The sequence below is a fragment of the Aythya fuligula genome, chromosome 1 (genome assembly GCF_009819795.1).
Source record: "Aythya fuligula isolate bAytFul2 chromosome 1, bAytFul2.pri, whole genome shotgun sequence".
Lineage (NCBI taxonomy): Eukaryota > Metazoa > Chordata > Aves > Anseriformes > Anatidae > Aythya > Aythya fuligula.
The window spans coordinates 51,363,646-51,377,722 of NC_045559.1; the positions used below are offsets into that span (position 1 = coordinate 51,363,646).

A 14,077-nucleotide genomic window follows, 5' to 3' on the forward strand; every position below is an offset into this window, starting at 1 on the left:
ATCCCTACTTCCAATCAACAAGCGGTGTTCAGCCATGTCCTGGGAAGCAGGGCCTCAATATGCATCGTGGTTGTTGGAGAGGACAGATATCTTCATAACAAGAGCCCATCCTGCTCTTTCCCCTTTCCCACCTTTTATTGCTGAGTGTTATACCATATGGTATGGAATATCCCCTTGGTTGGTTTAGGTCAGCTGCCCTGGTGATATCCTCTCCCCACTTCTTGTCCACACCCAGCCTACTGGCTTTGTGGGGGTTGGAGGAAGTCTCTGTGCTGTGCCAGCACTGCTCAGCAATAGACAAAACACTGATGTGATACCAGGGCTATTCTAGCTGCAAGTGCAGAGCACAGCACTGTAATGGCTGCTTCAGGGAAAATTAACTCCATGCCTGCCAGACCCAGTACATCCATGTCATTCCATCAAGCAGAAGTAATTTAGGTCAGGGAGATTACAGACAATATAGTTCTAGTGTTCAGAGTGGTATTTACAGGGAAGTATTTACAGTTTGTTCCTAATGCCTGGTTAGGAATGCCAAGGAGCAGAGACATGTATAACAGGAAATTGAGAGCTGAAAGTTAAAACACAGACAGATTTTGCATAGAAAATTGTGCGCTTTTGTGGATACTTTGAAGGATCTACAATTCACACTAGCCATCAAGGGTAGAAGGTTTTTCTTCCAGCTCCCAGTATCTTTAAAATAGACTGAGTACCTTTCTGAAAGACCTATGTCAGTTAAACTCAAGATACTGGATTCAAGGGCATCAAACTTTTTCTTACCAGTGTTACGGATCACTATGATATTCAAATCTTAAAGCTATGAAAACTCGTCCATTTGGTCTGATTCTTTGCAGAATCATGTAAACCAGTAAACTTCTCAGGATAGTCATGTTAAAAAGAATTTTCATGCAGTAAGTTGAATGCACACTTGATACATGTTTTGTAATGTGAGTTCTGTTGTGATCATGGTGACTGAACCACAGTACATTGTTTCCTGCATTTGGCCAACAACTTTACCAACAAAAAAAGAAGTTTCTGTAGGCCTGCCTTCTGCAACCAGGAAATAATGGATGATAAACAGAAGAAAACATCCATAGGGTAAATATGTCGTTACAATGCGCATAAATAAGGAAGAAACATATCATTATGAAATTGTGCTCCCAAAGGTAAGACAGAAATATTCAGAGGTGGTAAAGATTTTCTTGTAGCCATTGAAATTAAAGCGTATATCATTTTTTAAAGATAATGTTTATATTTTCCAGATAAATGATTTAAGAGAAATTGAATTACTGTTAAGGTATCTCAAAATAAAGAATTGCAACCACATAATTATTACAAGAGAACAATTTCAGATACCTGTTTTCACATTCAATTTGTAACCTTTTTTCTTTTTATTCATTAGAACAGTGCACCATGACAATGTTTCAATACTTCCAGCTTTGAAAATTCTTAGGAAATTTAATTTAATTAAAAGCAGTGGATCTTCTCCAGGAAAAATGCAAAAAACATTTACCTAATTTGTCTAATATTGTTTGTAAGTTTACATGGTGTATTATAGACCCAAGCCCAATGTGAAGTTGGTTTGAGAATCTTTTAGATTTCTTTGTTTTGTGATTCAGCAACTAAATTTTTGTAATGCAGGCCATGAGAATCTTACCAAGAAAAGAAAAGATGGTGTTTGATGAATCTTTTGTTCTAGTCAACAGATTTGATATGTATATAACGTTTTGTACATAATATTCGTAATAATGCAAGATAGTTTTTGACCATCAAAGCTTCATCTGTATCATTTTCTTTGATTTTACAATCAAACAGTAATCAATCTGTAGTAATTCAGACAAAAGACAAGAACCTTGCAGAATTCATTTTAAACACATCCCTTTGGATTAGAAAATACTTCCCGAAGAGGATGCACATGCTGCACATGCACACAAGTCTGTGCATGTTTGTGTGCCTGCCTACCATACAAGTGAGAGGAGCAGGACAGTCCCAGTGGGCTGCCATTGCAGAAGCCATCTCTTAACACTGCTCTTGGACTCTTTTCAGCTTCTGTCACCAAGCCAGACAGACCAGAATGCTGGAATATGTTTACAGAAGATACAAGACAGGTGAAAAGGAACTGGTGGGGGGCAAATGTATGAGTTTCACTCTCATTGCAAGAATCTTGATAGACCCATAATCACAGAATCACAAAATTGTCTAGGTTTGAAGAGACCTCAAGATCATCGAGTCCAACCTCTGACCTAACACTAACATATGTTATCCAATAATGATAATAATAATGATGATATTTAGAAATAGAAGTCTTTCATCAGGGACTTTACAGTGCTGAGGGTCTTTCCTGCTCAACTATCCTGGAGTATGCTCAAAACATCAATGCTTATGTGGTTTCCCTAAGGTTTTGTTTATGTTTGCAAGTGCAGCAGCATACTAAACTGATCAGTAGAGTGATTGAGGTGGTACATGGGTCCTAATGTACATTTTATATGTATTTAAAGGCAGATTGCTATGGTCACGGTCTAGGCTGGTCCTTCCACTGAGTGCCCATATCTGACTGGTGACAGAGTACATCTCTTGATTTCCTTTGAAAGAAATTTTCAACTTTTTGACATCCCATTACATTCCACATGATTAGAAGTGGGGATGACTGAGAGATTCACTTCTAAAGTGAAAATCATACTAAGGAGTTAGGACACAAGAGCTAGTTACATCATTTTACAGGTCTCATGTGCTAGAGACCTGTGCTAGAATTGTGCGCTGGATCTTATTGAAATCATTAGTCTTTATCTGCTGTTTTCAACAAACTTTGAATCAAGATGTGTAGATGAAGGGAGCTTGTATTTTTACTGCTTCACCATCTTACTTTTGCTTAGTATCATTAATAAATAGTTAACTATATAATAGTTAATAGTGTATTCAGCAGTTCTGGGACAAGTGTATGACAGCCTTTGTAATTCTTGCTTGCTCTTCAATATAAATCTTTCTATATACATGTTGCCTCCAAATGTTTTCAACAGTTAATAAAAAAAGTGTTTTTAAAGTGCACAATATAACATTAGAGGCAATTGAGACCAGATACCATGTTGATGCTTTCGCTGATCCTTCCATTTTTTGTTCAATGTATCAGGTGACTGTTTAAATTTCTAAAGCAGTATCTGAAGGAAATAAATCCCTTAGTAATTGATAGGCTTAGTTATATGTTTCATATTGACTGAATATATGATTATATTTTCAGCTACAATTCAAAACAGAAAACAGAAAAATGAAAACAAGAAATAAAGTATTGGCATGGAAATATTACTTAAATGTCTTCAATGGAATTTTCTTGGTAAAAAAAAAACGTTTTTTTTCTTATTTACCAACTTCAAATTAATTATTTAAAAATGGTTTGAATTTAAAAAATTAATCCTTTTTTTTTTTTTTTTTTTTTTTTTTTTTTTTTTTTTTTTTCCAGGCTCTGGGTATTATGCTTTTGACATTTGGCTTGTGGCTTTTATTTGACAGAAACAATTTATTCAGTGTGTTGTGTGAGTATAAATAGGTTTTTTTGTTTTGTTTTGTTTTTTTTGTTCTTGTTTTTGTTTTCCAAATAAGTATAAGATGCATCAACATAGTGACTTTTTTTTTTTTTTTCACAAGGTGGCAGTGTTGAATTGAAATGTATAGTTTATTTATTCTGTTGTGTATATTTTCCACCATTAGATAATGATTATTAAAATAAGAGAAAATATAGCATGTTTTTGTACATCTATAATTTATATATGAGTACAATTTATACAATTTATCTCACTTGCTGTATGGCTTGTAGAAGAATCACTGAAATATAAATCAGCTCTTTTGATCTTTTCTTTATATAATTTCAGAATGCATTAGGCCAGCATTTGGCAATATTATTTAAGTGGGTATTTGGCTGGAATAAACACCAGTTGGCACTTGTGCTCTCCATTTTCTCAGAGCATCTATCAAATTATTTCACAGAGAAGTAAGTTTTGAGCCACATAACAATAGCTGTCCTCTTAAGGAGCTGTCTTTCTTGATTATGCCAAGGAGCACCAGTGCACCCTTCCAATGAGGAAACTGTGAGATGAAGCATTGGAGATGGGAGCAATGAGAACACCTGCTACTTTCTATATCAGTAAAAATATCAGTAAAAAAAAATTTTACATCAAAACCAAGTAAAATGGAAAGGGGAAAGTGGCCAGTCACAAAGAAGGAGGATAGCAATGGAATGGAGTCGATAAAATGAGAATTCTGTGTCCACACAGGATTTGTATGTCATAATAATTTTTAGTGAACAAAAACTGTAACTAAAACTAAAACATCTATAACTTTTAATTGTTCTCTGTTCTCATTATGGGTAGTTCCATCTTTTCATTAATGGAACTGCAAAGGTTTATTGTTTTTTTCTGGAGTAAGTTTTTTAAGTAGAAGTATTGAATAAATTGAATTGACAATGTGAATGCCCTGTGTTAAAGTTTCTTCAGGTGAGAACCAACCAGTGTCATGTATTTCTTTTATGTTACTTGGAGTTGGATCTCTTATTACTTTTACATCAGCCATGGGATTCATTGGAAGCGTTCAAGAAACCAAATGTCTACTAGCTACAGTAAGTGAAAACCAGACTCCAGCTTTCTAGTAAAATGTGAGTGAAACCTGTGTGATCCTGTACTGATGTTTTCCAGTGTTTCTATAATCGACTGTTAGATATTCTTTTATAAAATCCTGGCTCCAAACAAATCAGAACAAATCTGATATCACTGCATGAATGTTTTCAGTGAGAAAAACAATTGCATTTTGTTGAAGCAAAGATTTCTGTGTTTATTAAACTACGAGCTTTAAAATTAATTTGGCATTGAACTTACTGAGAGTAACTATCTCTCAGTATACGCTCACATGCTGGGATGTGCTGAAGAAGTAAAGAAAAGCTTACCCCAAAATATTGCAGGTTGAAGGCACAAGTGTCTGCAGTGTGGCTGTAATATCAAAAAGGACAGTATGATTAAAAAGCAGAATTTAAACAAAACAGGAACAGCTGTTACCTCTGTAGACCTGCAGGTATACTTCATATTTCTATATTATTCATGCTTTCTAAAGGAAAGGCATTTTCATTACTGCAAAATTATATTTTAGCTATGCATTCTTATGATCACTTTGATTACATTTTTCCCTTCTCTTTTGTTTATTGTCCCAATTTTTGAACAATCTCTTTTAGACTATGCTGAAGCAGAGAACTCAGGGAACTTTTATATTAAGTCATGTGCTAAGCACTACAAGTACCAATGGGTACAGCAGTGAGAGGAACCCAGGAATCTTGATCCTTTTGGCTATTTTACCCTAGACATTTACTGTTTGCCTCACAATCTATTAGATGATGATAGAGACAGAAATGTCTAATTTCTAACTTCCATGAAGTTTGAAAATTAAACAATGTGAAGGAGAATTTGGTCTCATTGAAAACGAATAAAATCTATGAAATTTTTGTTTTGTTTTGCACCCTCTAGTTTAAAGGAGTTCTTGCCTAAATACAAACTTTTAGGTCTCACCAAGATAATTCAAAAAGGAAATAATGAAAGAAGTGTTTTCTTCACTGGAGCAAAGCTGCTTGCTGCTTACCAATATCTTTTGTTCTTCACTTCCATGGAAGTTGTGGCTTTGTCATCAACCCCAAAACACTGAGTTGTGCTTTACTTGAAGCCTGACTCTTAGTCAAAAATGCAGTAACTATGATGTCATTTTCTGAGGGCTTTCAGGAAAAGAAATATTTTACTTTTGTTGGAAAAACTGTGTAAAACTGTGTAATAGTCATGAAGGAGCTTCTGGAATACTTTATGCACTGCTTACTTATTCAATATTACATTTATCCATAATCCATAATTTATTTCTATTTTTATTTTTTAGTATATGTGTTTTCAAGTCCTGGTATTTGTCACCCAGATCACAATGCCAGTGCTGGTATTTCTGAAGAAAGAAGTGGTATGTAAATAAATTGCTACATGGGACTGCAGTTAATTTCAAAATACTTTCTTGCAGTTGATTAAAAAATAAATAAATAAATAGTTTGCACTGCATTCTATATCACTTTTAGTTTGAACTTGAACATTCTACATGTCCACCAGGCATAGCAGAGGACTTGGAAAACAATTTGAGAAATTCAGCCTGGTTGAATAGTTGTACAAGGGAATACATGGAAATAACATTTCCAATTCTTCCTTTTCTGATTTTCCACAAAACATACTCTTCCTGTTAAGGAATGTAGAATCATCAGTGGCAGGGATACAGGGATAGATTTTTATTTTTTATCATTTTTATCATTTATTTTTTATAATTTTTCTATGATTTTGAGGAATGACCAAAAAAGTCCCTCTTTCCTGGACATTAGCAGACTTAGGAGAAAGTATCAGATGCCAATCCATGTCTGCTAGCGGATGATAGTCTATATAATAATATTATCATATAATAATATTATCTTATATCAAATATAATATAATATATTATAATTATGATATGATAATATATCAAGTATCATAATAATAGTCCATTTTGCAATTGATAGTAGAAGTTATTGGTATCATGACATTTAAAGTATACTAATGAACTATGAATACTATGATTTTTATTGTTTGAGTCTTTTTGATATCCAAATAGAGATCTATTACATTGAATATTTACCTTTGCTTTTAACAAGAGAAAGCGATAATAAATACAAACATAGATTCTATCACTAGTAACTGTACTTCCTTAAAACTTTGTTCAGTCATTCATTTTTCAATAAATAGCAATACCAGTAGTTTAGGCACTCCTCACAGTAATGAATGGAATCTGTACCAAATTTGTAAGGTACAGGAGGCCTTTTCCCTCTTCTGCAATTCAAAAATCTGTGGTTTGAGAAAAACCCCATGACACTGGTCTCATAAACTTTATAAGGTTCTCTAAATCCCACTGCTGTTCAGCACAAATAGCTTTTCTCCATCAAAGTGAATATGTATAATCAAGATTTCTTCATTAAATGTTAACTTATAATGATGGAGTCCGCCCAGTTTTATATTGTATTTTTATATATTGAAAGATTTGAACTGTCAGGAATGATGCAGTCTGGAGTCAGTTGTGCTAGGAAAATTGGTTGAAAGATTGCAGTTAAATTTATTTTACATCAACTGTAATGCCAGTAGATCTCAACCATAATTAAAGTGCTGCTGAAGTATAATAAATGATAGAAACATCATCATTCACTATGCCAGCTTTAAAACTTTGCTGTTAAATGGCTGTAGCAACTGGAATGAATTGGAGAAGCCTTTTGTTGTTGTTACTTAATTTTGTAATCAAACCTTTCGATGGTCTAGGAGTTCTCACATGCATCTATTCCCTGCTACACTCTGTATAATCACACTCTTTGTGATCAGCTTATCTACTTCAATGACTGTTGAAGGTATACTTTAACAGTCTCTACAAAGATTCTTGATCTAGGGCCAACATGAGCTGCTAACTCCTCTACCTCAAAGCAATACATATCCAGGCCAAATAAGCACAAAACTTGTGCTTATACAAGTTTGCATCACATTAGGTATCGAATCCATTTTTTTCCCCTGCTTATTATTATGTGGAACTGTGCTTATTAACAAATGTGATAGACAATATTTACTATTTCAGTACAGCTAATGTGCATGTAAACTATGTTCCCTGGCTTTTCTGACTCCATTTGGGCTAGTCGCCTTCTGTCTGCCTGCACTGTGTATGTGCTTTGGGTGACTTTTCTTCCCCTTTTAGGTCATTTTTCTTCCCCTTCTGCTTTCAACTATACTATTAGTCCAATGGCTATGACATGTCTTAGATCATATTTAGCAAATTGGTTGAAATGATACTGCTTGCAATTGACCATGAAGAAATCTGAATATCAGGAAAAGATCAAGGATTATCCATCCACAGTCATCAATATGCATGTAACAAATGCTATAAATATTTATGAACAGGTCCATCATCAATGGAACAAGAGAATTGATGAAGTTATTTCTGAATATGGAAATAAGAGTCTGGCTGAGAAGGAACTCGAGTGGAACATTCTGAATGCTGTGCAGCACAATGTAAGGAGAAAAAAAAATCACAGATAAAATATCACCAATCAGAATTGACTTAACAAATATAATAAATATACACCTTTAATAAAGGATTCCTTTTTCAGGATCTGCTGGTAATATGTGGTGGTGGTTGGGAGAGGGTGCAGGTTCCTTGCTGTTACAGTGGCATGGATGAGATTAGCCATATGTCAGGCTGTCCGTGTATGTAGAAGCAGAAGCAGTTCTAATCACTGAACTTTACAGCAGCTGAAGAAATGTATGAGTTTCCTAACATCTTCAGCAGTGTGTGATAACATAAAACACTTGGTCTGTTTATATCTGAAGGCTGACCTGAACCATCGGCAAGTAGCAGTGTTACGAGGTCAAAGCAGAGCTCCTACTGCGAGGGTATCTGAATAGATAGATTCTGCCTTTCAGTGAGCCTTTTAGAAATAATGCTTAAAGCCTCAAATTAACTTGCAAATCAATACTTTCAGCACACACATTTAACTGTTAATCATAATCATTTCTGTGGCCTGGCAGCATGTAATTTGGTTCCTTTTTCAGAAGAAGTCCTTTTAAGCATTTTTATGGGATCAATTATTTTAGAAATTGTTAACAAAGTTTTTGACCTGTCTTCAAATTAATTCTGAACCGTGAGCTTCTAGTTACAAACACTACGGCTTTACAATTTAGCATGGTTTAATACATTTTTATAGATCAGCTGTGAGTTCCTTAATATGACTTCCTGCAGAGATGAGTTACGTGGTTCTTGACAAATGTTGAATATAATTTATGATTCCAGATAACTCACAAAGCATGTACGCCTAGACTCAAGATTATGAATGCATTTGTAATGTACATTTAAAATCTGTTCTTTGAAAACCAAGTCTTTTCTCATTGGATTCAGGATTTCTGTAGTGATTAATGGTCACCTCATTATGTCAGTGGTACAGTTGGGTTATATTCTGGCTCATACTTGAGCTCAGCTTCAATGAGCTGTTATGGGCTCACAGATTTCAGCAAAGCTTCATAACCTAGGAGGTACTTGGTGGGCTTGTTTATGTTTTGGCAGTTCTCAGAGTCCTGTAGATATTTCACTGTTGATGTCTAAGCCAAATAAAATGATAACAAATCAGCCAAGATGAAGATGAACTTTAATCATGCTTTTGAATGAAATACTGCCTTCCCCAGGTCATGTGTTATTTATTTCCACCATGAGGAAAAAAAAAAAAAAAAAAGCGTAAGAGTATTATTAGAGAACTAGTTTTAACTTATTCTTCGTAAAATATGAAGTACTGGTTAAGCTGGTGATTTTTAAAACTAAAATTGTAGGGTGATTTTTTAAACTGAAACTTTTATATAAAAATGACTGTTCTAGCTAAGTTATCTATTTTATATTTATTTATTTTTTCAAAATTTAAAAGTAGAATATTCTGGACTGATTCTTCAAAACACTACAAGGAGATATTTTTGTTTAGCAGTCTTCTGTGCTGAAAATTACACTGTCATTCCTCTCATGGTTGCAGAATGAATGTGAGTTGAGTTGGACTCAATGACCCTTGTGGGTCCCTTCCAACTTGGGATATTGTATGTATGACAGACTTTTCATTAAAAAACAAAACAAACAAAAGCACAAACAACAACAAAACAAACAAACAAACAACACAGACATTTCTGAAATTTCATTCTGATTCAGAATGAAAAGTTGCTGGAATTTCCTACATGGCAAGAATTCTGTTCTCCAAGCTATTTTATGCTTTGATCTGCTGTGGTTTAGTTTTGCTGATATTGTGTCATATTCTTGGGAAATGTTAGCTGACACTTTTGAACAGCACACAGTATATGTTTAGCGTTTAATATCTGAGCTGTGTTTGCACACGAGATAAATTCCTACAAAAATACAGATTTGAATAGGGAGAATAGGGAGACTTTCTAAAGATCTCCTCTTGCTAAGAACGAATGATTTTTGCAAATCCTTTCATTTTTTTAAATGACCTTAGAAGTGAGAAAGGAATAATGAAAAGCATTTCAAATTCCAATCCTTATTTAGGTTCCTAGGTCAGAGTAAAACAGTGTTGTTTTATATATATATATATATATATATATATATATATTATTTTTTAACGTGTTTTATAAAATATGTCTGTATAAAATATGTCTTTATAAAATGTGTCTGTATTTATTGAATTCATTGTGGAACATCATTCATTATATTTTTCCAATAACATAGTATTCTTTCTTCTTTTGCTGTACTTACCAGTGAGCTTGCCCTTACTTTACTTAATTGCTTACACAGTTTCTGCACTGAAAATACCTGTGAACATTGTAAACTGCAGTGTTTGCAAAAGTTAAGGGTAATTGATAAAATTTAATGTTTCTTTCTTTTTTTTTTTTTTCTATTTACATGTATACTAGAATCATTTTAGTGTCTAAAAGAATGTTCTTTTCAAAGCTGTATTTTAAGAACCTACCCTTCTTAACCTTCCAGTGTATGTCTTTGCAAACTATATGTACACAAGGTTAAATTATCCTTTGCAGAAGCCTCTCTCTACTTAAAATAGAGGGAAAATATCTATCTAATTTAATCAACTAAATCAAATATGGCACTGGTTGGGGTGAAAGTTCCTCTGTGTGAAGGAATGCAAGAACTTTATAGGTACTGGAATTACAAATTATAGGATTTATATTCTAGATGGAATGCTGTGGAAGATATGATGTCACACAGTGGGAAAAGAATAAAAACAAGGAAAGTAGTACTCAGATCCCATGTTCATGCACCAAATCTAGTCTGAAGGAATGGTTTTGTGATGTTCCAAGGAATTCAACTTACAGTATGGTAAGAAATAAAACAACAAAAACAAAACAAAAACAAACAAACAAACAAAACTTGTCTTGAAGAATATAAATTTTGCTACCAGATGGATTTTGGAAAAAATATTGAAAACACTTTTTCCAAATATGAAAATATTAGTAATGTTCATTAGTTTGTCACTTATCACTGAAACCTTTTTTTTTTTTTTTTTACTCATTAGGTATCAGTCATGTAGGCAATTTTATATTAAGGATACTTTAAGAAAAGAGAAGTGAATATCAGAGAATCAGTATCAGGAATATTTATGAAGTAGTAAGCATCCTGGCATTCAAAAATCAGTGCTGTACAAATCAATAATGATAATGGAAAGTGACAATATATAAAAAGTATATAGTGCCTTTTCCACTTGTAATTATTATTCATTATTTATAGAATTACAATTACTTCACCTGTTTGCATTATTTGTTTCCAAAGCATCTTCAGTATACAGTAAGAGAAATGAGCTAGACATTGAAATATGTGATGTGTTGCCCAGGACCAGTTCATGTTGGCATTTACATGTCCTAATACAAAGGGACCAATTTGCATAGGTCAGATATTATCACCTGATAAGAGAAATGTGGAGCAAGAAGCATACTCTTGTAAAAGCTCTCCAGTGTTAATAGGACTGTCCAATGGAAACACGAATTCAATGGGCAGTTCAGGACTGTAATTAATAGAAAGCATGTTGCCAAATGACATCTCTTCTCTTCCTTCACTCATCAGTTTGTAATTTTGTAATTTTGTAATTTTGACTGTTCCTTGTCTTTAAAAGATCATTTCAAGGTATAGGTTACAGGAACAATAATAATAATAATAATATAACTAATATTATTATAATATATAATAATATTATTGTTAATAATAACTATTATATATTTATAAGAAAGTTTTATTATATTTATATCTATTTTATGCTATGTAATAATTTATAAGTTCTTAAAATAAACACCATAATAAGCATAGACTGTAATCTGCAAAATTTGCATCAGGATGCAAAAGGTTCCTGAAAACTTGAACATATTCTTTCATCTACTTCATCTACTTTTAAAGTAATCTCTTAGCTATATAAAAAATAAAAAAATTAAAAAAAAAAAATCCCTTTTTATTAAGTCACAAGCTCTGGTACATTTCCATACAAAATTATCAGATTTACTTTAGAACAACCTGCTTAGTTTAGATCATTTAAAAAACTTTATAGCTATCTCTGCAGTATACATTACTATTGTATTTGATTTCTGGCAAGTAAATATCAGAACTCAACCTGCAGAAAGTTTTATGCCATGTATTCTAATAGCATGTTCTTATAAATATGCAATGGAAATTCAAAAGTCAAAGTGATTTTTCTTGAAATCTGTTCTTGCTTAGGGATGTGAAAAATATTTAGATACATGGTTTGAAAATAATGTTTTGATCTTAACTGGAATTAACATCAGCCTGCTAATTACACAGGTAAGATTATTTTTAAGCAAAAAAATAAAAAAATAAATATGATTTTTTTTTAAAGCTTTTCATCAATTTTAATTAGAAATAAGATCTTGCACTGTTTATTGACACCCCACTCCTCCCAACTCTCATATTCAAGCACCATCACGGATGGAGGTGTCCAAAGTGTGTTGAATGAAATGTTCAACCTGACTTGTGAAAACAAACTGCTTTGCAAAGACAGGACAGGAAACGGTTAAGAGAATAAAACTTCTGTGGAATGGAAGACCTTTTTTTTATTTTTTATTTTTATTTTTTCCTGTATTTAGACAGAGCCTAGCCCATGAATGTGCTAAAACAAAGAGTACAAAATCATTAAACCTCTCTCCCCACATATCTATAAGAAAATTTTATTGGGTAAAAAGGAATAATGGTAACAAAAATTTCTTCACAGACAGCCTGAAGGCTCAATGCCATCAAGCAGGTAGAAGGATGTTTTGATAGCATCTAAAATCATGGGGTTGAAAATGAGATTAGTTAATTTTTACTCAGAGAATTAAAAATATATGTATAGCTATTTTACCTCTTCCATATTTTACCTCTTCCATATGAGTACCAGAGTACTCTACTATCTACAGACGAATATAGTAAAAGCATTCTATAGAGTGGACCAGATCAGTGATGAAAATATTTGTTACACACAATCACATAAGCCTCATTAGCACAGTGTGAGTATCTCATGATCTTCAATGTACAGTTCAATCTAAAACACTTCCTTGTCAGGTTGGAAAGAACTGTTATGCCAATTCAAGAGGGTAATGATAAGATTCATAGGGCACCGAAACATTTAAGTAAATTATGTGCCACTTGAATAGATTCCAAGATAGTTCTGTAATGTGGGCCTAAGTGATTTTCCCAAGGTCACATAGCAAGTCTGTTCCTAGGCAGAGAATCCAGCTTGTGTCTTCAGGCACATGTGCTGATCATTCCCCTTTATATCCCTCTGCATTGTCATTCATAGGAGCCAGGTCAACAGTCAGATTGACTCAGTCATGAGCAAGCATCAACACTTTCTTTGTTATTTTTAATTCATCATTTCTCCTTTTTTAGATATTTGTGATCAAGCTAACCATGCAGCTGTTAAGAAATATCAGAAAGAATAATATTTGGCCGGATGAATCAGATGAATGATGAATATCTGGGCATTGCTATGGTGCAAGAAGATCTCATTCATGCCTGTGACATCAACAAAATTACTTCCACTAAAATGTCCATTGGACTGTATGTATTGTAATCAATAGTATATTAACATTTGGGCTATAATGTGTTTGCTTATTGTTCATAGTTATAGATATAACGGTATGTTATGAAAGTCTGTGGCAGCATGCCATGTACAAGGTGGTGGTTAAAACTTCCTGAAAAACTGAATATTAGTTTTCTGAGTCTCCAGAATATCATTGAGAGTATTATAAATAGTACTATATAGTATACTGCACCTTGAAACAGAAGAATTCAGTCAAGAAACATACTTAATAAGTCTTGCTGATGTTCCTTTAGAACTTTACTTTTTCTTCTAATCTGTCTTTATTTTGTTGTGGGCTCTTGTACAATTTAATTTCTGGGAATTTCACTGAGTCATATATATTTGACCCTGACTAGTTACAGAATCACAGAATCACAGAATTGTCTAGGTTGGAAGAGACCTCAAGATCATCGAGTCCAACCTCTGACCTAACACTAACAAGTCCTC

General features: G+C 33.4%; 1 protein-coding gene across 1 annotated transcript; it reads left to right on the forward strand.

The window, feature by feature from the left end:
* Positions 1-2,081: 2,081 nt before the first annotated feature.
* TSPAN19 (tetraspanin 19) lies at positions 2,082-13,518 on the forward strand. The gene is made up of 9 exons (XM_032207773.1): positions 2,082-2,105; positions 3,233-3,325; positions 3,452-3,524; positions 4,473-4,603; positions 5,896-5,970; positions 7,965-8,075; positions 10,744-10,887; positions 12,271-12,354; positions 13,438-13,518. Exons 1-9 carry the CDS (start codon positions 2,082-2,084, stop codon positions 13,516-13,518), a joined length of 816 nt encoding a protein of 271 aa, XP_032063664.1.
* The last annotated feature ends 559 nt before the right edge of the window (positions 13,519-14,077 follow it).

What these genes read in the sequence shown, in the direction of transcription:
- TSPAN19 (XM_032207773.1), top strand. Translation starts at nt 2,082, where the DNA reads ATGTTTACAGAAGATACAAGACAG. An exon ending in TTACAGAAGATACAAGACAG is followed by an intron (nt 2,106 to 3,232) that starts GTGAAAAGGAAC and finishes TTATATTTTCAG; the next exon opens with CTACAATTCAAAACAGAAAA. An exon ending in CCAAATGTCTACTAGCTACA is followed by an intron (nt 4,604 to 5,895) that starts GTAAGTGAAAAC and finishes TTTATTTTTTAG; the next exon opens with TATATGTGTTTTCAAGTCCT.